This window comes from Salvelinus fontinalis, chromosome 2 (assembly GCF_029448725.1).
Source record: "Salvelinus fontinalis isolate EN_2023a chromosome 2, ASM2944872v1, whole genome shotgun sequence".
Lineage (NCBI taxonomy): Eukaryota > Metazoa > Chordata > Actinopteri > Salmoniformes > Salmonidae > Salvelinus > Salvelinus fontinalis.
Genome location: NC_074666.1, coordinates 3,848,331 through 3,872,487, shown reverse-complemented (window position 1 = coordinate 3,872,487; position 24,157 = coordinate 3,848,331). Strand labels below are relative to the sequence as shown.

Here is a 24,157-nt window from a genome sequence, read left to right as displayed (position 1 = left end):
CTGTCAGCCGGTCTGTCAGTCAGTCAGTCAATCAATCTGTCAGTCAGTCAGTCAATCAATCTGTCAGTCAGTCAGTCAGTCAGTCAATCTGTCAGTCTGTCAGTCAGTCAATCTGTCAGCCGGTCAGTCAGTCAGTCAGTCAATCTGTCAGCCGGTCTGTCAGTCAGTCAGTCAATCTGTCAGCCGGTCTGTCAGTCAGTCAGTCAATCAATCTGTCAGTCAGTCAGTCAGTCAGTCAGTCAGTCAGTCAATCTGTCAGCCGGTCTGTCAGTCAGTCAATCAATCTGTCAGTCAGTCAGTCTGTCAGTCAATCAGTCAATCTGTCAGTCTGTCAGTCAGTCAATCAATCTGTCAGTCAGTCAATCTGTCAGCCTGTCAGTCAGTCAGTCAATCAATCTGTCAGTCAGTCAGTCAGTCAATCAGTCAGTCAATCTGTCAGCCGGTCTGTCAGTCAGTCAGTCAATCAATCAATCTGTCAGTCAGTCAATCTGTCAATCTGTCAGTCAGTCAGTCTGTCTGTCTCTGTCTGTCTCTGTCTGTCTGTCTGTCAGTCAGTCAATCTGTCTGTCAGTCAGTCTGTCAATCTGTCTGTCAATATGCCAGTCAGTCAGTCAACCAGTCAGTCAGCCAGTCTGTCAGTCAACCAGTCAGTCAATCAGTCTGTCAGTCAGCCAGTCAGCCAGTCAGTCAGTCAGTCAATCTGTCAGTCAGTCAGCCAGTCAATCTGTCAGTCAGTCAGCCAGTCAGTCAGTCAATCTGTCAGTCAGCCAGTCAGCCAGTCAGTCAGTCAGTCAGCCAGTCAGTCAGTCAATCTGTCAGTCAGTCAGCCAGTCAGTCTGTCAGTCTGTCAGTCAGTCAGCCAGTCAGTCTGTCAGTCAGTCAGTCAGTCACAAGGTCAGCACGGACGTGCAATAGTAGCTTTGCAAATGTTTTTACAAATGTTTTCCCATCGGTTGTCCATGTATGTATGACAACACATTGGCCATATTGGTGTGTATGATTGGTTCAGTGAAGGAATGAATCTCCAGAGCCCCATTAGGATCCTGCGTACTTGAGCCAAGTGGTTCATTGCGGGGTTCCACGCGTCTGTGTATTTTTTGCTACACGGGATCATCACTTTGCGCAGCTATTTGGTAGTTCCTGCGTTGCGTACTGCGAAGGGCGTAAGTGAATCTTTACCCTGTTAGCTGGTGTGATCCATATTAAATCGCACGACAGGAGCCATGTAGTGCGTCCCAAATGGCGAGAAAGAACTCGCCATTTGATTGAAACACTATTAGCGAACACCACTAACTAGCTAGCCATTTCACACCAGTTACATGTGTTTTGGTCATTTGTATTTAAATGTGTTTTGCTGAGTTGTGTTTAAAGATGTCTTCTGTGTCTTTTTGCTGAGTTGTGTTTTAAAGATGTCTTCTGTGTCTTTTTGCTGAGTTGTGTTTTAAAGATGTCTTCTGTGTCTTTTTGCTGAGTTGTGTTTTAAGATGTCTTCTGTGTCTTTTTGCTGAGTTGTGTTTTAAAGATGTTTTCTGTGTCTTTTTGCTGAGTTGTGTTAAAAGGGGTTTTGAGGTTTATTTGAGGCAGTTAATACGACATCAATTTCCCTCTGCCCCTCAGTCCTCGCTCTGTTCACTAGTCAACACATCGGCAGCCACTGGGCCTATCTACTCCCTTTGATGATATTCAAATAGCCACCGGCAGAGTATGAATATGCAAAGAAAATAAACAAAGATACAATCTCTTTACCCTTTTCCTACTAAGCCCTTCTCTGACATTTCAGCTGCTGAGTGAGAGATGTCCACACACTGGGAGACCGTCCACACACTGGGAGACCGTCCACACACTGGGAGACTGTCCACACACACTGGGAGACTGTCCACACACTGGGAGACTGTCCACACACACTGGGAGACTGTCCACACACACTGGGAGACTGTCCACACACTGGGAGACTGTCCACACACACTGGGAGGCTGTCCACACACTAGGAGGCTGTCCACACACTGGGAGGCTGTCCACACACACTGGGAGGCTGTCCACACACTAGGAGGCTGTCCACACACTGGGAGACTGTCCACACACTGGGAGACTGTCCACACACACTGGGAGGCTGTCCACACACACTAGGAGGCTGTCCACACACTAGGAGACTGTCCACACACACTAGGAGGCTGTCCACACACTGGGAGGCTGTCCACACACTAGGAGGCTGTCCACACACTGGGAGACTGTCCACACACACTGGGAGGCTGTCCACACACTAGGAGGCTGTCCACACACTAGGAGGCTGTCCACACACTGGGAGACTGTCCACACACTGGGAGACCGTCCACACACTGGGAGACTGTCCACACACTGGGAGACTGTCCACACACACTGGGAGACCGTCCACACACTGGGAGACCGTCCACACACTGGGAGACCGTCCACACACTAGGAGACTGTCCACACACACTGGGACACTGTCCACACACTGGGAGACTGTCCACACACACTGGGAGGCTGTCCACACACTGGGAGACTGTCCACACACACTGGGAGACTGTCCACACACACTGGGAGACTGTCCACACACTGGGAGACTGTCCACACACACTGGGAGACTGTCCACACACTGGGAGACCGTCCACACACTGGGAGACCGTCCACACACTAGGAGACTGTCCACACACACTGGGACACTGTCCACACACACTGGGAGACCGTCCACACACACTGGGAGACTGTCCACACACTGGGAGACTGTCCACACACTGGGAGACTGTCCACACACACTGGGAGACTGTCCACACACACTGGGAGGCTGTCCACACACTAGGAGGCTGTCCACACACTAGGAGGCTGTCCACACACTAGGAGGCTGTCCACACACTAGGAGGCTGTCCACACACACTGGGAGGCTGTCCACACACTGGGAGACTGTCCACACACTGGGAGACCGTCCACACACTGGGAGACTGTCCACACACTGGGAGGCCGTCCACACACTGGGAAACTGTCCACACACTGGGAGACTGTCCACACACTGGGAGACTGTCCACACACTGGGAGACTGTCCACACACACTGGGAGACTGTCCACACACACTGGGAGGCTGTCCACACACTAGGAGACTGTCCACACACTGGGAGACTGTCCACACACTGGGAGGCCGTCCACACACTGGGAGACTGTCCACACACTGGGAGACTGTCCACACACTGGGAGGCCGTCCACACACTAGGAGACTGTCCACACACTGGGAGGCCGTCCACACACTAGGAGGCTGTCCACACACTAGGAGGCTGTCCACACACTGGGAGACTGTCCACACACACTAGGAGGCTGTCCACACACACTGGGAGACTGTCCACACACACTGGGAGGCTGTCCACACACTAGGAGACTGTCCACACACTGGGAGACTGTCCACACACTGGGAGGCCGTCCACACACTGGGAGACTGTCCACACACTGGGAGACTGTCCACACACTGGGAGGCCGTCCACACACTAGGAGACTGTCCACACACTGGGAGGCCGTCCACACACTAGGAGGCTGTCCACACACTAGGAGGCTGTCCACACACTGGGAGGCCGTCCACACACACTAGGAGGCTGTCCACACACTGGGAGGCTGTCCACACACTGGGAGACTGTCCACACACTGGGAGGCTGTACACACACTAGGAGACTGTCCACACACTGGGAGACTGTCCACACACTGGGAGACTGTCCACACACTGGGAGGCCGTCCACATACTGGGAGACTGTCCACACACTGGGAGGCTGTCCACACACTAGGAGACCGTCCACACACACTAGGAGGCTGTCCACACACTAGGAGGCTGTCCACACACTAGGAGGCTGTCCACACACTAGGAGGCTGTCCACACACTGGGAGGCTGTCCACACACTAGGAGACCGTCCACACACTAGGAGGCTGTCCACACACTAGGAGGCTGTCCACACACTAGGAGGCTGTCCACACACTAGGAGACTGTTCCAGACGTGACGCTTGGCATTCAAGCCAAAGAGTTCAATCTTGTTTTCATCAGACCAGAGAATCTTGTTTCTCGTGGTCTGAGAGTCTTTAGGTGTGTTTTGTAAAACTCCAAGCGGGCTGTCATGTGCCTTTTACTGAGGAGTGGCTTCCGTCTGGCCACACTACCGTAAAGGCCTGATTGGTGGAGTGCTGCAGAGATGGTTGCCCTTCTGGAAGGTTCTCCCATCTCCACAGAGAAACTCTGGAGCTCTGTCAGAGTGACCATCAGGTTCTTGATCACCTCCCTGACCAAGGCCCTTCTCCCCCGATTGCTCAGTTTAGGCGGGCAGCCAGCTCTGAAAAAAAGTCTCTATACTATTAGTCCATCAATCTATCAGCAGGGAGTAACAGTTACCTAACGTCTCTGTCTTGTCTGTCAGCAGGGAGTAACAGTAACCTAACGTCTCTGTCTTGTCTGTCAGCAGGGATCTGAGAAGCCTCTTTCTTCTGCTGTCCTCTGCGGCCCTACTACCATGAGCACTTCTACTCCATCCACAGGTACGTCTTAATGACCTCTGACCTCTACCCTGTATGTATGCGTCTTTATGCTAAGGAATACACACACACTCTCTGTCAGACCTCTAGGACTCTCTGTCAGACCTCTAGGACTCTCTGTCAGACCTCTAGGACTCTCTCTGTCAGACCTCTAGACTCTCTCTGTCAGACCTCTAGGACTCTCTATCAGACCTCTAGGACTCTCTGTCAGACCTCTAGGACTCTCTGTCAGACCTCTAGGACTCTCTCTGTCAGACCTCTAGGACTCTCTCTGTCAGACCTCTAGGACTCTCTCTGTCAGACCTCTAGACTCTCTGTCAGACCTCTAGGACTCTCTCTGTCAGACCTCTAGGACTCTCTCTGTCAGACCTCTAGGACTCTCTCTGTCAGACCTCTAGGACTCTCTCTGTCAGACCTCTAGGACTCTCTCTGTCAGACCTCTAGGACTCTCTCTGTCAGACCTCTAGGACTCTCTGTCAGATCAGTCTATACACAGACAGGTTAGGAGCCAGTCTATACACAGACAAGTTAGGAGCCAGCATATACACAGACAGACTGACTAAATATCAGTCTGGTCCACTGACTGACTGACTGACTGACCGACCGACCGACCGACCGACCGACCGACCGACCGACCGACCGACCGACTGACGTTCAATGTAATTGGAGAATCCAGTGGGTTCTGGTCGTCTTTAATAGTTGATTCTAGAATCCAGTGGGTTCTGGTCGTCTTTAATAGTTGATTCTAGAATCCAGTGGGTTCTGGTCGTCTTTAATAGTTGATTCTAGAATCCAGTGGGTTCTGGTCGTCTTTAATAGTTGATTCTAGAATCCAGTGGGTTCTGGTCGTCTTTAATAGTTGATTCTAAGATTTGTATTTGATCATGTATATGTTTTTGCTGTTTGTTCTTTGTTATAGAGCTAAACAGATTGGAGAAGTGGTTTATCCACACATCTCTGTTTTGGATAGATCTTTGTGTTGTTTGTTTAGTGTTTTCCCCGAAGTGCTTAGAGTCTATGGATTCTTCAGTTACATTGAGCTGATTTCTGACATGCTGTTCCTTCTTTTTCCGTAGTGTATTTATGTTTTGTTTTAGTGATCCACCATAGTGAAGGCTTAGACTCAGGTTGGACAGGTTTCTCAATTTATTTCTTAGGTTTTTGCATTCTTCACCAATCCATTTGTCATTGTTGTTCATTTTCTTCGGTTATTATTTTAAGATTTTTTGATTTAATAGGGAAGCCGAGAGGTGAAATATACTGTTTAGGTTTTCTACTGCCAAGTTTACACCTTCACTATTACAGTGGAAACATTTTGTCCAGGAAGTTGTCTAAAAGGGATTGGATTTGTTGTTGCCTAATTGTTTTTTGGTAGGTTTCCAAACTGCATTCCTTCCATCTATAGCATTTGTTAATGTTACTCAGTTCCTTTGGCTTTGATGCCTCATGATTGAGTATTGCTCTGTTCAAGTAGACTGTGATTTTGCTGTGGTCTGATAGGGGTGTCAGTGGGCTGACTGTGAGCGCTCTGAGAGACTCTGGGTTGAGGTCAGTGATAAAGTAGTCTACAGTGCTACTGCCAAGAGATGAGCTATAGGTGAACCTACCGTAGGAGTCCCCTCGAAGCCTACCATTGACTATGTACATACCCAGCGTGCGACAGAGCTGCAGGAGTTGTGACCCGTTTTTGTTGGTTATGTTGTGTCCAGGGGGGTATATGGGGGAGGGAATGTTGTCACCTCCAGGTAGGTGTTTGTCCCTGTGTGCTGAGGGTGTCAGGTTCTTGTCCAGTTCTGGCATTTAGGTCACCACAGACTAGTACATGTCCCTGGGCCTGGAAATGATTGATTTCCCTCTCTAGGATGGAGAAGCTGTCTTAATTAAAGTATGGGGATTCTAGTGGGGGATATAGGTAGCACACAGGAGGTCATTTTTTATCTGAGATCATTTCCTTTTTAATTTCTAGCCAGATATAAAATGTTCCTGTTTTAACTAATTTAATAGAGTGGGTTAGGTCGGCTCTATACCAAATTAGCATACCCCTGAGTCCCTTCCCTGTTTCACAGCAGTTTGGGTGTATGCAGCAGTCAGGGTGTATGCAGCAGTCAGGGTGTATGCAGCAGTCAGGGTGTATGCAGCAGTCAGGGTGTATGCAGCAGTCTGGGTGTATGCAGCAGTCTGGGTGTATGCAGCAGTTTGGGCCGCCTGGCTCGTTGCGAACTGCGTGAATACTATGTCTTCCTAACAAAGACAGCCAACTTCGCCAAACGAAGTTTAATCGGTATCGGCTTTTTTTGGTCCACCAATAATCGGTATCGGCGTTGAAAAATCATAATCGGTCGACCTCTACTCTATACCATGTTTCTTGTAGGATGACAATGTCTTTATTTCTGATTTCTTTGGTGAAGTCCAGGTTCCTGCTCTTTAGGCCAAAGGCAGATGACCTCAGACCTTGGATATTCCAGGGTGAGATATTAAAAGCTTTGTGTTCCATAGTGTTTAGTGTTGTTTTTGTGTGGTTTAGGTCCGGACCATCACAGTAGGTGTGAGCAGATCATGTTGAGCATGTGATACATACCTCTTAGGTTGTAGGATGGGGGATGGGCCTGTTGCGCAGTCTCTCGCTCTCTCTCTCTCTCTCTCTCTCTCTCTCTCGCTCTCTCTCTAGCTCTCTCTCTATCTCTCTCTATCTCTCGCTCTCTCTCTCTCTCTCTCTCTCTCTCTCTCTCTCTCTCTCTCTCTCTCTCTCTCTCTCTCTCTCTCTCTCTCGCTCTAGTCTCTCTCTGTCTCTAGTCTCCCTCTATTCTCTCTCTCTCTCCTCTCTCTCTCTCTCTCTCAATTTCAATTCAATTCAATTCAATTTGCTTTATTGTCATGACGTAACATTGTACATATTGCCAAAGCTTATTTACAATATAAAAATGAGAATCAAAATGGTCAACGGGACACCAGTAACAATAATCAAGGGTAAAAATAGCCATACATTCAACAATAACAATAAACATACAGTAGAGGACATGTGCAGGTTGATTGGTCTGTCAGACACTGTCCCTCCCTCTCTCTCCCTTTAGTCTCTCTCTCTAGTCTCTCTCTCTAGTCTCTCTCTCTTTTTCTCTCTCTCTTTCTCTCTCTCTCTCTCTGTCTGTCTCTAGTCTCTCTCTCTCTTTCTCTCTCTCTCTCTCTCTTTAGTCTCTCTCTCTAGTCTCTCTCTCTAGTCTCTCAATTCAATTCAAGGGGCTTTATTGTCATGGGAAACATATGTTAACATTGCCAATGCAAGTGAGGTAGATAATATACAAAAGTGAAATAAACAATAAAAATTAACAGTAAACATTTAACATACAGAAGTTTCAAAATAATAAATACATTACAAATGTCATATTATGTATATATATATAAATATAGTATTGTAACGATGTACAAATGGTTAATCTACAAAAGGATCAGCATAAATATGGGTTGTATTTACAATGGTGTTTGTTCTTCACTGGTTGCCCTTTTCTTGTGGCAACAGGTCACAAATCTTGCTGCTGTGATGTTACACTGTGGTATTTCACCCAGTAGATATGGGGAGTTTATCAAAATTGGGTTTGTTTTCGAATTCTTTGTGGATCTGTGTAATCTGAGGGAAATATGCGTCTCTCATATGGTCATACATTTGGGGAAATGACACTAATTGTTTTACATTTTTCACATTTGGTCAGGAAATGCAGCTCCGTCTCAGGTTCTGCTGTTGTGCAGTGGTTGCACAGCCTTTCCTCTACAGGGAGCCAGGTTTTCCTGTGTCTACCCTTCTCAATGGCAAGGCTGTGCTCACTGAGCCTGTACTTTGTCAAGGTTTTTCTAAGTTTTTGATCAGTAACCATGGTCAAATAGTTAGCCACGGTGTACTGTCAATTTAGGGCCAGATAGCACTGCATTTTGCTTTGTGTTTGTGCTTGTGTTTCCCAATAAGCAATATAGTTTTGTTTTGACTGTGTTGTAATTTGGTTAATTCTGATTGATTGGATGTTCTGGTCCTGAGGCTTCAGTGTGTTAGTAGAACAGGTTTGTGAACTCAGGACCAGCTGGATGAGGGGACTCTTTTCTTTGCTCAGCTCTTGGTATTGCAGGGCTTGGTAGTGATATGAGAGGGGGTCACTGTATTTTAGATGTTTCCAAAACTTAATTGCTATTTTTTGAGTTTTTATTATTAGTGGATATTGGCCTAATTCTGCCCTGCATGCATTGTTTGTAGTTTTCCTCTGGACATGTAGGAGAATCTTACAGAACTCTGCATGCAGGGTTTCAATGGGATGTTTGTCCCATTTGATGAAATCTTGTTTTGAAAGTGGACCCCACACCTCGCTGCCATAAAGTGGACCCCACACCTCGCTGCCATAAAGTGGACCCCACACCTCGCTGCCATAAAGTGGACCCCACACCTCACTGCCATAAAGTGGACCCCACACCTCACTGCCATAAAGTGGACCCCACACCTCACTGCCATAAAGTGGACCCCACACCTCACTGCCATAAAGTGGACCCCACACCTCACTGCCATAAAGTGGACCCCACACCTCGCTGCCATAAAGTGGACCCCACACCTCACTGCCATAAAGTGGACCCCACACCTCACTGCCATAAAGTGGACCCCACACCTCGCTGCCATAAAGTGGACCCCACACCTCACTGCCATAAAGTGGACCCCACACCTCACTGCCATAAAGTGGACCCCACACCTCGCTGCCATAAAGTGGACCCCACACCTCACTGCCATAAAGTGGACCCCTCACCTCACTGCCATAAAGTGGACCCCACACCTCGCTGCCATAAAGTGGACCCCACACCTCACTGCCATAAAGTGGACCCCACACCTCGCTGCCATAAAGTGGACCCCACACCTCGCTGCCATAAAGTGGACCCCACACCTCGCTGCCATAAAGTGGACCCCACACCTCACTGCCATAAAGTGGACCCCACACCTCACTGCCATAAAGTGGACCCCACACCTCACTGCCATAAAGTGGACCCCACACCTCACTGCCATAAAGTGGACCCCACACCTCGCTGCCATAAAGTGGACCCCACACCTCGCTGCCATAAAGTGGACCCCACACCTCGCTGCCATAAAGTGGACCCCACACCTCACTGCCATAAAGTGGACCCCACACCTCGCTGCCATAAAGTGGACCCCACACCTCACTGCCATAAAGTGGACCCCACACCTCACTGCCATAAAGTGGACCCCACACCTCACTGCCATAAAGTGGACCCCACACCTCGCTGCCATAAAGTGGACCCCACACCTCGCTGCCATAAAGTGGACCCCACACCTCACTGCCATAAAGTGGACCCCACACCTCACTGCCATAAAGTGGACCCCACACCTCGCTGCCATAAAGTGGACCCCACACCTCGCTGCCATAAAGTGGACCCCACACCTCGCTGCCATAAAGTGGACCCCACACCTCACTGCCATAAAGTGGACCCCACACCTCACTGCCATAAAGTGGACCCCACACCTCACTGCCATAATGTGAAATTGGTTCAATGACACATTCAATTAGTTTTAGCCAAATTTGAATAGGTATTTCAATTTGAATTTGCTTTTTAATGGCGTAGAATGCCCTGCGTGCTTTCTCTCTCAGTTCATTCACTACCTCATTAAGGTGTCCAGTACTCTATATATATAAACCTCAGTAATTGTAGTGTGTGCAGTACTCTATATATATATATAAACCTCAGTAATTGTAGTGTGTCCAGTACTCTATATATATAAACCTCAGTAATTGTAGTGTGTGCAGTACTCTATATATATATATAAACCTCAGTAATTGTAGTGTGTACAGTACTCTATATATATAAACCTCAGTAATTGTAGTGTGTACAGTACTCTATATATATAAACCTCAGTAATTGTAGTGTGTACAGTACTCTATATATTTAATCCTCAGTAATTGTAGTGTGTGCAGTACTCTATATATATAAACCTCAGTAATTGTAGTGTGTGCAGTACTCTATATATATATATATAAACCTCAGTAATTGTAGTGTGTGCAGTACTCTATATGTATAAACCTCAGTAATTGTAGTGTGCAGTACTCTATATATATAAACCTCAGTAATTGTAGTGTGCAGTACTCTATATATATAAACCTCAGTAATTGTAGTGTGTGCAGTACTCTATATATTTAAACCTCAGTAATTGTAGTGTGTGCAGTACTCTATATATATATATATAAACATCAGTAATTGTAGTGTGCAGTACTCTATATATATAAACCTCAGTAATTGTAGTGTGTGCAGTACTCTATATATTTAAACCTCAGTAATTGTAGTGTGTGCAGTACTCTATATATATAAACCTCAGTAATTATAGTGTGTGCAGTACTCTATATGTATAAACCTCAGTAATTGTAGTGTGTGCAGTACTCTATATATATAAACCTCAGTAATTGTAGTGTGTACAGTACTCTATATATATATATATAAACCTCAGTAATTGTAGTGTGTGCAGTACTCTATATATTTAAACCTCAGTAATTGTAGTGTGTCCAGTACTCTATATGTATAATCCTCAGTAATTGTAGTGTGTGCAGTACTCTATATATATAAACCTCAGTAATTGTAGTGTGCAGTACTCTATATATTTTGTACCAATTGAGAACTTTGGTCTAATTCCCTGAGATCTGGATCTTCTCTGGAAAATCATTATTTTAGTCTTTTGGGGGTTTACTGCCAGGGCCCAGGTCTGGCAGTACTGCTGTAGGAGGTCCAGGCTCTGCTGTAGGCCATGTGCTGTGGGTGTTTACTGCCAGGGCCCAGGTCTGGCAGTACTGCTCTAGCAGGTCCAGGCTCTGCTGTAGGCCATGTGCTGTGGGTGGGACCAGTTCATCGGAGCTACTCAGATCCCAAACAGGAAGTGCAAACATCTAAAAACAGACTAAGTCAACTAGTTACTGACCAACAGAGCAGACAACATCTCAAATGCCACTCTTTTCCATCCACAATGCATTACACATTACCTACCTCATTTGCACTGTATATAGATTTCCCTACTGTATTATTGACTGTATGTTTTGTTTACTCCACGTGTAACTCTGTGTTGTTGTTTGTGTCGCACTGCTTTGCTTTATCTTGGCCAGGTCGCAGTTGTAAATGAGAACTTGTTCTCGACTAGCCTACCTGGTTAAATAAAGGAGAAATAAAAAAATAAAAAAATAAACGCTTTGAACCAGAGACCATCAGGTCCCATTTTTAGAAAACACAGCTTGTCTCAAAGTTCCTCGCCGAGGCAATAAGGACAGGTCTTATTTAGCCAGCTAGCGGTGGTAATACAATACTCATCATCATGTCATCGGGAACATAAGCAGGCCATGTTTTATGCCACCGACACAACCAACAGCAATAATAATATAGCTGGAAGCAGCAATTAGGCACGACACAGCTACACCCACAGCGAAGGCAGGCCCAGACATCCATACAGACAGAATAGGAGTATACCAGTACACACAGGATTTCTTTCTCCCAAAAGGGTTCTTCAGCTGTTCCCCGTGGGAGAACCCTTTTGGGTTCCAGGTACATCTGTCTCCCTGTTTCTCTCTGTCTCTCTGTTTCTCTCTGTCTCTCTGTTTCTCTCTGTCTCCCTGTTTCTCTCTGTCTCCCTGTTTCTCTCTGTCTCCCTGTTTCTCTCTGTCTCCCTGTTTCTCTCTGTCTCCCTGTTTCTCTCTGTCTCCATGTGTCTCTCTGTCTCCATGTGTCTCTCTGTCTCCCTGTGTCTCTCTGTCTCCCTGTTTCTCTCTGTCTCCCTGTTTCTCTCTGTCTCCATGTGTCTCTCTGTCTCCCTGTGTCTCTCTGTCTCCATGTGTCTCTCTGTCTCCCTGTTTCTCTCTGTCTCCCTGTGTCTCTCTGTCTCCATGTGTCTCTCTGTCTCCATGTGTCTCTCTGTCTCCATGTGTCTCTCTGTCTCCCTGTGTCTCTCTGTCTCCATGTTTCTCTCTGTCTCCCTGTTTCTCTCTGTCTCTCTGTTTCTCTGTGTCTCCATGTGTCTCTCTGTCTCCATGTGTCTCTCTGTCTCCATGTTTCTCTCTGTCTCCCTGTTTCTCTCTGTCTCTCTGTCTCCATGTTTCTCTCTGTCTCTCTGTCTCCATGTTTCTCTCTGTCTCCCTGTTTCTCTCTGTCTCTCTGTCTCTCTCTGTCTCTGTGTTTCTCTCTGTCTCCCTGTGTCTCTCTGTCTCCCTGTGTCTCTCTGTCTCCCTGTGTCTCTCTGTCTCCATGTTTCTCTCTGTCTCTCTGTCTCCATGTTTCTCTCTGTCTCCCTGTCTCCATGTTTCTCTCTGTCTCCCTGTTTCTCTCTGTCTCTCTGTCTCTCTCTGTCTCTCTGTTTCTCTCTGTCTCCCTGTGTCTCTCTGTCTCCCTGTGTCTCTCTGTCTCCCTGTGTCTCTCTGTCTCCATGTTTCTCTCTCCCTCCCTGTGTCTCTCTGTCTCCATGTTTCTCTCTGTCTCCCTGTTTCTCTCTGTCTCTCTGTCTCCCTGTGTCTCTCTGTCTCCATGTGTCTCTCTCCCTCCCTGTGTCTCTCTGTCTCCATGTTTCTCTCTGTCTCCCTGTGTCTCTCTCCCTCCCTGTGTCTCTCTGTCTCCCTGTGTCTCTCTGTCTCCCTGTGTCTCTCTGTCTCCATGTGTCTCTCTCCCTCCCTGTGTCTCTCTGTCTCCATGTTTCTCTCTGTCTCCCTGTGTCTCTCTGTCTCCCTGTTTCTCTCTCCCTCCCTGTGTCTCTCTGTCTCCCTGTGTCTCTCTCCCTCCCTGTGTCTCTCTGTCTCCCTGTGTCTCTCTGTCTCCATGTGTCTCTCTCCCTCCCTGTGTCTCTCTGTCTCCATGTGTCTCTCTCCCTCCCTGTGTCTCTCTGTTTCTCTCTGTCTCCCTGTGTCTCTGTCTCTCTGTTTCTCTCTGTCTCCATGTTTCTCTCTGTCTCCCTGTTTCTCTGTGTCTCCCTGTTTCTCTCTGTCTCCCTGTTTCTCTCTGTCTCCCTGTTTCTCTCTGTCTCCCTGTTTCTCTCTGTCTCTCTGTTTCTCTCTGTCTCCCTGTTTCTCTCTGTCTCTCTGTTTCTCTCTGTCTCCCTGTTTCTCTCTGTCTCCCTGTTTCTCTCTGTCTCCCTGTTTCTCTCTGTCTCTCTGTTTCTCTCTGTCTCCCTGTTTCTCTCTGTCTCTCTGTTTCTCTCTGTCTCCCTGTTTCTCTCCCTCCCTGTGTCTCTCTGTCTCCATGTTTCTCTCTGTCTCTCTGTTTCTCTCTGTCTCCATGTTTCTCTCTGTCTCCCTGTGTCTCTCTGTCTCCCTGTGTCTCTCTGTCTCCCTGTTTCTCTCTGTCTCCCTGTTTCTCTCTGTCTCTCTGTTTCTCTGTCTCCATGTGTCTCTCTGTCTCCCTGTGTCTCTCTGTCTCCCTGTGTCTCTCTGTCTCCCTGTTTCTCTCTGTCTCCCTGTGTCTCTCTGTCTCTCTGTGTCTCTCTGTCTCCATGTTTCTCTCTGTCTCCCTGTGTCTCTCTGTCTCCCTGTGTCTCTCTGTCTCCCTGTTTCTCTCTGTCTCCCTGTGTCTCTCTGTCTCCCTGTTTCTCTATGTCTCTCTGTCTCCATGTTTCTCTCTGTCTCCCTGTTTCTCTCTCCCTCCCTGTGTCTCTCTGTCTCCATGTTTCTCTCTGTCTCCCTGTTTCTCTCTCCCTCCCTGTGTCTCTCTGTCTCCATGTTTCTCTCTGTCTCCCTGTTTCTCTCTGTCTCTCTGTCTCCCTGTGTCTCTCTGTCTCCATGTGTCTCTCTCCCTCCCTGTGTCTCTCTGTCTCCATGTTTCTCTCTGTCTCCCTGTTTCTCTCTCCCTCCCTGTGTCTCTCTGTCTCCATGTTTCTCTCTGTCTCCCTGTTTCTCTCTGTTTCTCTCTGTCTCCCTGTTTCTCTCTGTCTCCATGTGTCTCTCTGTCTCCCTGTTTCTCTCTGTCTCCATGTTTCTCTCTGTCTCCCTGTTTCTCTCTGTCTCCCTGTGTCTCTGTGTCTCCATGTGTCTCTCTGTCTCCATGTTTCTCTCTGTCTCTCTCTGTCTCTCGGTCTCCCTGTGTCTCTCTGTCTCCATGTTTCTCTCTGTCTCCCTGTTTCTCTCTGTCTCTCTGTCTCCATGTTTCTCTCTGTCTCCATGTGTCTCTCTCCCTCCCTGTGTCTCTCTGTCTCCATGTTTCTCTCTGTCTCCCTGTTTCTCTCTGTCTCTCTGTCTCCCTGTGTCTCTCTGTCTCCATGTTTCTCTCTGTCTCCATGTTTCTCTGTGTGATTTAATGGAAGAAGGATGGTAGACAGGGTGGGTGTGTCCATAGTTTGCATGCTGGGAATGTTCCTGTTTGTTTAGAGGAACAATGACAAGGCTTCCACAGGAGCACCGCTTGGCCGTCCAGGATGCATAACACACAATGTTAAGGAGCACCGCTTGACTGAGCCGCATTCTGTAAACTATTTATGTGTTTCGTCAAGTTCTGTCATTATTGATGACCCACAATCAACTGGGTGGTATTCAATATGGCACAATATAGCGAAACGTTGTGCATTGGAAAGACAAAACCAACGTTTGTTATTGGACAAGTTCTGGTAGTCCCTCCCAGTTTCAGTCCCTTTTTTCCCCGTTCGGTACCTAATTAATCATTTCCTTAAGTGTTCCCTCAGACTGTATTCTCAGAAGGGGTTTTAAGCTGTGCCCTTACTGACTGCTGTTCTCTCTCCCTCTCTCTCTCTCGCTCACCCCCTCTCCATCTCTCTCTCCCTCTCTCTCTGCTCTGCCCCCTCTACCCTCTCTCTCTCCCATCCTACAGCTAATGGCAACGATAGCAGACAGTTTAAAGGAGATCGTTCTCCCTGTGGTCCTTCCCGAGTCCTCCACGTCCGCAAGGTTCCCATCGAGGTGTCTGAGGCTGAGCTCATCTCTCTAGGAGTCCCCTTCGGTAGAGTCACTAACCTGTTGATGCTCAAAGGGAAAAACCAGGTAAGAACAGTCTGCGTCCCAAGTAGTGCAACATATAGGCTCTATGTAGTGCAGTCATTTTGACCAGGGCCTTATTGGGTTACAGGGACGGTGTTGGACGGTTTATCCTTTTAAGTAGATCAAGGTCTTTGTGAATTGGAGGCCTGGTTTTCCTCTACCTCCACTTGTTCTCCCCTGCCTCTCCCTTCCTTCCTCTACCCCCCTGCCTTCCTTTACCTCCACTTGTTCTCCCCTGCCTCTCCCTTCCTTCCTCTACCCCCTGCCTTCCTCTACCTCCCCCTGCCTCCACCTGCCTTCCTCTACCTCCCCCTGCCTCCACCTGCCTTCCTCTACCTCCCCCTGCCTTCACTTGTTCTCCCCCTGCCTCTCCCTGCCTCCCCCTGTCTTCCTCTACCTCTCCCTGCCTCCCCCTGTCTTCCTCTACCTCTCCCTGCCTCCCCCTGTCTTCCTCTACCTCCCCCTGTCTTCCTCTACCTCCCCCTGTCTCCCCCTGTCTTCCTCTACCTCCCCCTGCCTCCCCCTGTCTTCCTCTACCTCCCCCTGTCTCCCCCTGTCTTCCTCTACCTCCCCCTGCCTCCCCCTGTCTTCCTCTACCTCCATTTGTTCTCCCCCTGCCTCCCCCTGCCTTCCTCTACCTCCCCCTGTCTTCCTCTACCTCCCCCTGTCTCCCCCTGTCTTCCTCTACCTCCCCCTGCCTCCCCCTGTCTTCCTCTACCTCCCCCTGTCTCCCCCTGTCTTCCTCTACCTCCCCCTGCCTCCCCCTGTCTTCCTCTACCTCCATTTGTTCTCCCCCTGCCTCCCCCTGCCTTCCTCTACCTCCCCCTGTCTTCCTCTACCTCCCCCTGCCTCCCCCTGTCTTCCTCTACCTCCCCCTGTCTTCCTCTACCTTCACTTGTTCTCCCCTGCCTCCCCCTGTCTTCCTCTACCTCCATTTGTTCTCCCCCTGCCTCCCCCTGCCTTCCTCTACCTCCCCCTGTCTTCCTCTACCTCCCCCTGCCTCCCCCTGTCTTCCTCTACCTCCCCCTGCCTTCACTTGTTCTCCCCCTGCCTCTCCCTGCCTCCCCCTGTCTTCCTCTACCTCTCCCTGCCTCCCCCTGTCTTCCTCTACCTCTCCCTGCCTCCCCCTGTCTTCCTCTACCTCCCCCTGTCTTCCTCTACCTCCCCCTGTCTTCCTCTACCTCCCCCTGTCTCCCCCTGTCTTCCTCTACCTCCCCCTGCCTTCCTCTACCTCCCCCTGTCTTCCTCTACCTCCCCCTGCCTCCCCCTGTCTTCCTCTACCTCCATTTGTTCTCCCCCTGCCTCCCCCTGCCTTCCTCTACCTCCCCCTGTCTTCCTCTACCTCCCCCTGCCTCCCCCTGTCTTCCTCTACCTCCCCCTGTCTTCCTCTACCTTCACTTGTTCTCCCCTGCCACCCCTGTCTTCCTCTACCTCCCCCTGTCTTCCTCTACCTCCCTCTGCCTCCCCCTGTCTTCCTCTACCTCCCCCTGCCTCCCCCTGTCTTCCTCTACCTCCCCCTGTCTTCCTCTACCTCCCCCTGTCTTCCTCTACCTCCCCCTGTCTTCCTCTACCTCCCCCTGCCTCCCCCTGTCTTCCTCTACCTCCCCCTGTCTTCCTCTACCTCCCCCTGTCTTCCTCTACCTCCCCCTGTCTTCCTCTACCTTCCTCTACCTCCCCCTGCCTTCTTCTACCTTCCTCTACCTCCCCCTGTCTTCCTCTACCTCCCCCTGTCTTCCTCTACCTCCCCCTGTCTTCCTCTACCTCCCCCTGCCTTCCTCTACCTCCCCCTGTCTTCCTCTACCTCCCCCTGTCTTCCTCTGCCTCCCCCTGTCTTCCTCTACCTCCCCCTGTCTTCCTCTACCTCCCCCTGTCTTCCTCTACCTCCCCCTGTCTTCCTCTACCTCCCCCTGTCTTCCTCTACCTCCCCCTGTCTTCCTCTACCTCCCCCTGTCTTCCTCTACCTCCCTCTGCCTCCCCCTGTCTTCCTCTACCTCCCCCTGCCTCCCCCTGTCTTCCTCTACCTCCCCCTGTCTTCCTCTACCTCCCCCTGTCTTCCTCTACCTCCCCCTGTCTTCCTCTACCTCCCCCTGCCTCCCCCTGTCTTCCTCTACCTCCCCCTGTCTTCCTCTACCTCCCCCTGTCTTCCTCTACCTCCCCCTGTCTTCCTCTACCTCCCCCTGCCTTCCTCTACCTCCCCCTGTCTTCCTCTACCTCCCCCTGTCTTCCTCTGCCTCCCCCTGTCTTCCTCTACCTCCCCCTGTCTTCCTCTACCTCCCCCTGTCTTCCTCTACCTCCCCCTGTCTTCCTCTACCTCCCCCTGCCTCCCCCTGTCTTCCTCTGCCTCCCCCTGTCTTCCTCTACCTCCCCCTGTCTTCCTCTACCTCCCCCTGTCTTCCTCTACCTCCCCCTGTCTTCCTCTACCTCCCCCTGCCTCCCCCTGTCTTCCTCTGCCTCCCCCTGTCTTCCTCTACCTCCCCCTGTCTTCCTCTACCTCCCCCTGTCTTCCTCTGCCTCCCCCTGTCTTCCTCTACCTCCCCCTGTCTTCCTCTGCCTCCCCCTGTCTTCCTCTGCCTCCCCCTGTCTTCCTCTACCTCCCCCTGTCTTCCTCTGCCTCCCCCTGTCTTCCTCTACCTCCCCCTGTCTTCCTCTACCTCCCCCTGCCTCCCCCTGTCTTCCTCTGCCTCCCCCTGTCTTCCTCTGCCTCCCCCTGTCTTCCTCTGCCTCCCCCTGTCTTCCTCTGCCTCCCCCTGTCTTCCTCTACCTCCCCCTGCCTCCCCCTGTCTTCCTCTGCCTCCCCCTGTCTTCCTCTGCCTCCCCCTGTCTTCCTCTACCTCCCCCTGTCTTCCTCTACCTCCCCCTGCCTCCCCCTGTCTTCCTCTGCCTCCCCCTGTCTTCCTCTACCTCCCCCTGTCTTCCTCTGCCTCCCCCTGTCTTCCTCTGCCTCCCCCTGTCTTCCTCTACCTCCCCCTGTCTTCCTCTGCCTCCCCCTGTCTTCCTCTACCTCCCCCTGTCTTCCTCTACCTCCCCCTGTCTTCCTCTGCCTCCCCCTGTCTTCCTCTGCCTCCCCCTGTCTTCCTCTACCTCCCCCTGTCTTCCTCTGCCTCCCCCTGTCTTCCTCTACCTCCCCCTGTCTTCCTCTGCCTCCCCCTGTCTTCCTCTGCCTCCCCCTGTCTTCCTCTACCTCCCCCTGTCTTCCTCTGCCTCCCCCTGTCTTCCTCTACCTCCCCCTGTCTTCCTCTACCTCCCCCTGCCTTCCTCTACCTCCCCCTGCCTCCCCCTGTCTTCCTCTGCCTCCCCCTGTCTTCCTCTACCTCCCCCTGTCTTCCTCTACCTCCCCCTGTCTTCCTCTACCTCCCCCTGCCTCCCCCTGTCTTCCTCTGCCTCCCCCTGTCTTCCTCTACCTCCCCCTGTCTTCCTCTGCCTCCCCCTGTCTTCCTCTGCCTCCCCCTGTCTTCCTCTACCTCCCCCTGTCTTCCTCTGCCTCCCCCTGTCTTCCTCTACCTCCCCCTGTCTTCCTCTACCTCCCCCTGTCTTCCTCTGCCTCCCCCTGTCTTCCTCTGCCTCCCCCTGTCTTCCTCTACCTCCCCCTGTCTTCCTCTGCCTCCCCCTGTCTTCCTCTACCTCCCCCTGTCTTCCTCTGCCTCCCCCTGTCTTCCTCTGCCTCCCCCTGTCTTCCTCTACCTCCCCCTGTCTTCCTCTGCCTCCCCCTGTCTTCCTCTACCTCCACCTGTCTTCCTCTACCTCCCCCTGCCTTCCTCTACCTCCCCCTGTCTTCCTCTGCCTCCCCCTGTCTTCCTCTACCTCCCCCTGTCTTCCTCTGCCTCCCCCTGTCTTCCTCTACCTCCCCCTGTCTTCCTCTACCTCCCCCTGTCTTCCTCTACCTCCCCCTGCCTCCCCCTGTCTTCCTCTGCCTCCCCCTGTCTTCCTCTACCTCCCCCTGTCTTCCTCTGCCTCCCCCTGTCTTCCTCTGCCTCCCCCTGTCTTCCTCTACCTCCCCCTGTCTTCCTCTGCCTCCCCCTGTCTTCCTCTACCTCCCCCTGTCTTCCTCTGCCTCCCCCTGTCTTCCTCTACCTCCCCCTGTCTTCCTCTGCCTCCCCCTGTCTTCCTCTGCCTCCCCCTGTCTTCCTCTACCTCCCCCTGTCTTCCTCTGCCTCCCCCTGTCTTCCTCTACCTCCCCCTGTCTTCCTCTACCTCCCCCTGCCTTCCTCTACCTCCCCCTGTCTTCCTCTGCCTCCCCCTGTCTTCCTCTACCTTCACTTGTTCTCCCCTGCCTCTTCCTGCCTCCCCCCTGCTTCCCCACATTCTGCTCAAGGACCCTTTCACATTCAAATGGAAATGTGAAATTTACACAAGAATAGAAAGACTCCATTTACTAAATACTCTGATACATAAATTATCCTGTCCAATTTGTCTGGCTTGATTGGTTCTATTAGGTATCAAGAGAGATGCCGTGGACTCCCGGCATTAATGTGTCCCCCGTTTAGCTGAGAATGAGTCCCATTTAGTACAACCCAAGTTCCATTTCCCCATAGTTGTGTCTCTTAAAAGGTGCAAAACTTGCATTGGAATGAATGAAAACAAAATGACATTTATAACATTGTGACTATGGGTGTTTCTAGGATTTGAAGACATTGAGGGGGCTTAGATCAAAGGGGGGGGGGCATCCTCTGCTGGCAAACGTAATAATACGTGAGCAAGATTTAGGTATCTTCACATTTCTTATGCAGGCAACGAGGACAATGGTCACTGAACTTATTAGCAAATATCCTTTTGGCTGTAAACGTCTGAGGGGATATGTGCTTCAGTCAGGAAAAAAACGTTATCACATCTCTTCGGTCTCAGCTAGCTAGCAAACCAGTAGCTACCAACGTGGCTAGCTTGCCAAGCTAGCTACAGAACCAAAACCCATCAAATACACTTGCTGGAAATAAACAGATTTTCCTAATATAATGACTTATATCAACATCCTTAGTTTGCCCATTCACTAATTATATTAATTTATAACACAGCCTGTCACCCAGTAGCTTAAGAATGCAGAGTGCTATCGCTAGCTTATTAGCATTAGCCAATCCTTATGCTGAGGGAGACTAGCTAGTTAGCTACCACCAACCCTTATGTTGAGAGAGACTAGCTAGTTAGCTACCACCAACCCTTATGCTGAGGGAGACTAGCTAGTTAGCTACCACCAACCCTTATGCTGAGGGAGACTAGCTAGTTAGCTACCACCAACCCTTATGCTGAGGGAGACTAGCTAGTTAGCTACCACCAACCCTTATGCTGAGGGAGACTAGCTAGGTAGCGATTACAGCCTAGAGTCTTCTTGGGTATGTCACTACAAGCTTGGCACACCTGTATTTGGGGAGTTTCTCCCATTCTTCTCTGCAGATCCTCTCAATCTCTGTCAGGTTGGATGGGGAGCGTTGCTGCACAGCTATTTTCAGGTCTCTGGGTTCAAAATGTCAGTCTTCTGTGATGTTTATAAAGTGTAATATTGGGATGCAAACTCAAAATGTAATACATGTCAACTCTGTATCTGACATGGTACAGGTGTCTTCTTTATTTTAAACACATAACCATATGTGAGGTGGATACTTCTGTTACAAAGTAGATTTGTTTAAGACTTCCAAGAATCACTGTGTGACCCTGATTTAGTTAGTAACACAGTACCCTGATCACTGTGGGACCCTGATTTAGTTAGTAACACAGTACCCAGATCACTGTGTGACCCTGATTTAGTTAGTAACACAGTACCCTGATCTCTGTGGGACCCTGATTTAGTTAGTAACACAGTACCCTGATCACTGTGGGACCCTGATTTAGTTAGTAACACAGTACCCAGATCACTGTGTGACCCTGATTTAGTTAGTAACACAGTACCCTGATCACTGTGGTGACCCTGATTTAGTTAGTAACACAGTACCCTGATCACTGTGTGACCCTGATTTAGTTAGTAACACAGTACCCTGATCACTGTGGTGACCCTGATTTAGTTAGTAACACAGTACCCTGATCACTGTGTGACCCTGATTTAGTTAGTAACACAGTACCCTGATCACTGTGGTGACCCTGATTTAGTTAGTAACACAGTACCCTGATTTAGTTAGTAACACAGTACCCTGATCTCTGTGGGACCCTGATTTAGTTAGTAACACAGTACCCTGATCACTGTGTGACCCTGATTTAGTTAGTAACACAGTACCCTGGTCTCTGTGTGACCCTGATTTAGTTAGTAACACAGTACCCTGATTTAGTTAGTAACACAGTACCCTGATCACTGTGTGACCCTGATTTAGTTAGTAACACAGTACCCTGATCACTGTGGTGACCCTGATTTAGTTAGTAACACAGTACCCTGATCTCTGTGTGACCCTGATTTAGTTAGTAACACAGTACCCTGATTTAGTTAGTAACACAGTACCCTGGTCTCTGTGTGACCCTGATTTAGTTAGTAACACAGTACCCTGATCACTGTGTGACCCTGATTTAGTTAGTAACACAGTACCCTGATCACTGTGTGACCCTGATTTAGTTAGTAACACAGTACCCTGGTCTCTGTGTGACCCTGATTTAGTTAGTAACACAGTACCCTGATTTCTGTGTGACCCTGATTTAGTTAGTAACACAGTACCCTGATTTAGTTAGTAACACAGTACCCTGGTCTCTGTGGTGACCCTGATTTAGTTAGTAACACAGTACCCTGATCTCTGTGTGACCCTGATTTAGTTAGTAACACAGTACCCTGGTCTCTGTGTGACCCTGATTTAGTTAGTAACACAGTACCCTGGTCTCTGTGTGACCCTGATTTAGTTAGTAACACAGTACCCTGGTCTCTGTGTGACCCTGATTTAGTTAGTAACACAGTACCCTGGTCTCTGTGTGACCCTGATTTAGTTAGTAACACAGTACCCTGGTCTCTGTGTGACCCTGATTTAGTTAGTAACACAGTACCCTGATTTAGTTAGTAACACAGTACCCTGATCTCTGTGGGACCCTGATTTAGTTAGTAACACAGTACCCTGGTCTCTGTGTGACCCTGATTTAGTTAGTAACACAGTACCCTGATCACTGTGGTGACCCTGATTTAGTTAGTAACACAGTACCCTGATTTAGTTAGTAACACAGTACCCTGATCTCTGTGGGACCCTGATTTAGTTAGTAACACAGTACCCTGATCACTGTGTGACCCTGATTTAGTTAGTAACACAGTACCCTGGTCTCTGTGTGACCCTGATTTAGTTAGTAACACAGTACCCTGATTTAGTTAGTAACACAGTACCCTGATCACTGTGTGACCCTGATTTAGTTAGTAACACAGTACCCTGATCACTGTGGTGACCCTGATTTAGTTAGTAACACAGTACCCTGATCTCTGTGTGACCCTGATTTAGTTAGTAACACAGTACCCTGATTTAGTTAGTAACACAGTACCCTGGTCTCTGTGTGACCCTGATTTAGTTAGTAACACAGTACCCTGATCACTGTGTGACCCTGATTTAGTTAGTAACACAGTACCCTGATCACTGTGTGACCCTGATTTAGTTAGTAACACAGTACCCTGGTCTCTGTGTGACCCTGATTTAGTTAGTAACACAGTACCCTGATTTCTGTGTGACCCTGATTTAGTTAGTAACACAGTACCCTGATTTAGTTAGTAACACAGTACCCTGGTCTCTGTGGTGACCCTGATTTAGTTAGTAACACAGTACCCTGATCTCTGTGTGACCCTGATTTAGTTAGTAACACAGTACCCTGGTCTCTGTGTGACCCTGATTTAGTTAGTAACACAGTACCCTGGTCTCTGTGTGACCCTGATTTAGTTAGTAACACAGTACCCTGGTCTCTGTGTGACCCTGATTTAGTTAGTAACACAGTACCCTGGTCTCTGTGTGACCCTGATTTAGTTAGTAACACAGTACCCTGGTCTCTGTGTGACCCTGATTTAGTTAGTAACACAGTACCCTGATTTAGTTAGTAACACAGTACCCTGATCTCTGTGGGACCCTGATTTAGTTAGTAACACAGTACCCTGGTCTCTGTGTGACCCTGATTTAGTTAGTAACACAGTACCCTGATCACTGTGGTGACCCTGATTTAGTTAGTAACACAGTACCCTGATCTCTGTGTGACCCTGATTTAGTTAGTAACACAGTACCCTGATCTCTGTGTGACCCTGATTTAGTTAGTAACACAGTACCCTGATCTCTGTGTCACCCTGATTTAGTTAGTAACACAGTACCCTGATCTCTGTGTCACCCTGATTTAGTTAGTAACACAGTACCCTGGTCTCTGTGTGACCCTGATTTAGTTAGTAACACAGTACCCTGATCTCTGTGTCACCCTGATTTAGTTAGTAACACAGTACCCTGATCTCTGTGTCACCCTGATTTAGTTAGTAACACAGTACCCTGGTCTCTGTGTGACCCTGATTTAGTTAGTAACACAGTACCCTGATCTCTGTGTGACCCTGATTTAGTTAGTAACACAGTACCCTGGTCTCTGTGTGACCCTGATTTAGTTAGTAACACAGTACCCTGATCTCTGTGTGACCCTGATTTAGTTAGTAACACAGTACCCTGATCTCTGTGTGACCCTGATTTAGTTAGTAACACAGTACCCTGATCTCTGTGGGACCCTGATTTAGTTAGTAACACAGT

General features: G+C 49.3%; 1 protein-coding gene across 4 annotated transcripts in view; it reads left to right on the top strand.

Annotated features, from left to right (window-relative positions):
• The window catches only part of LOC129810550 (polypyrimidine tract-binding protein 3-like), a 111,001-nt gene that overhangs the window by 25,360 nt on the left and 61,484 nt on the right, over positions 1 to 24,157 (top strand). For 3 of the 4 annotated variants that reach the window (XM_055861159.1, XM_055861179.1, XM_055861187.1), the window contains exons 2-3: positions 4,446 to 4,521; positions 15,337 to 15,506. In XM_055861159.1, coding sequence (XP_055717134.1) covers positions 4,446 to 4,521; positions 15,337 to 15,506 — 246 coding nt within the window. The remainder of the gene's footprint in view (positions 1 to 4,445; positions 4,522 to 15,336; positions 15,507 to 24,157) is intronic. The other variant, XM_055861168.1, reaches the window with a different exon arrangement.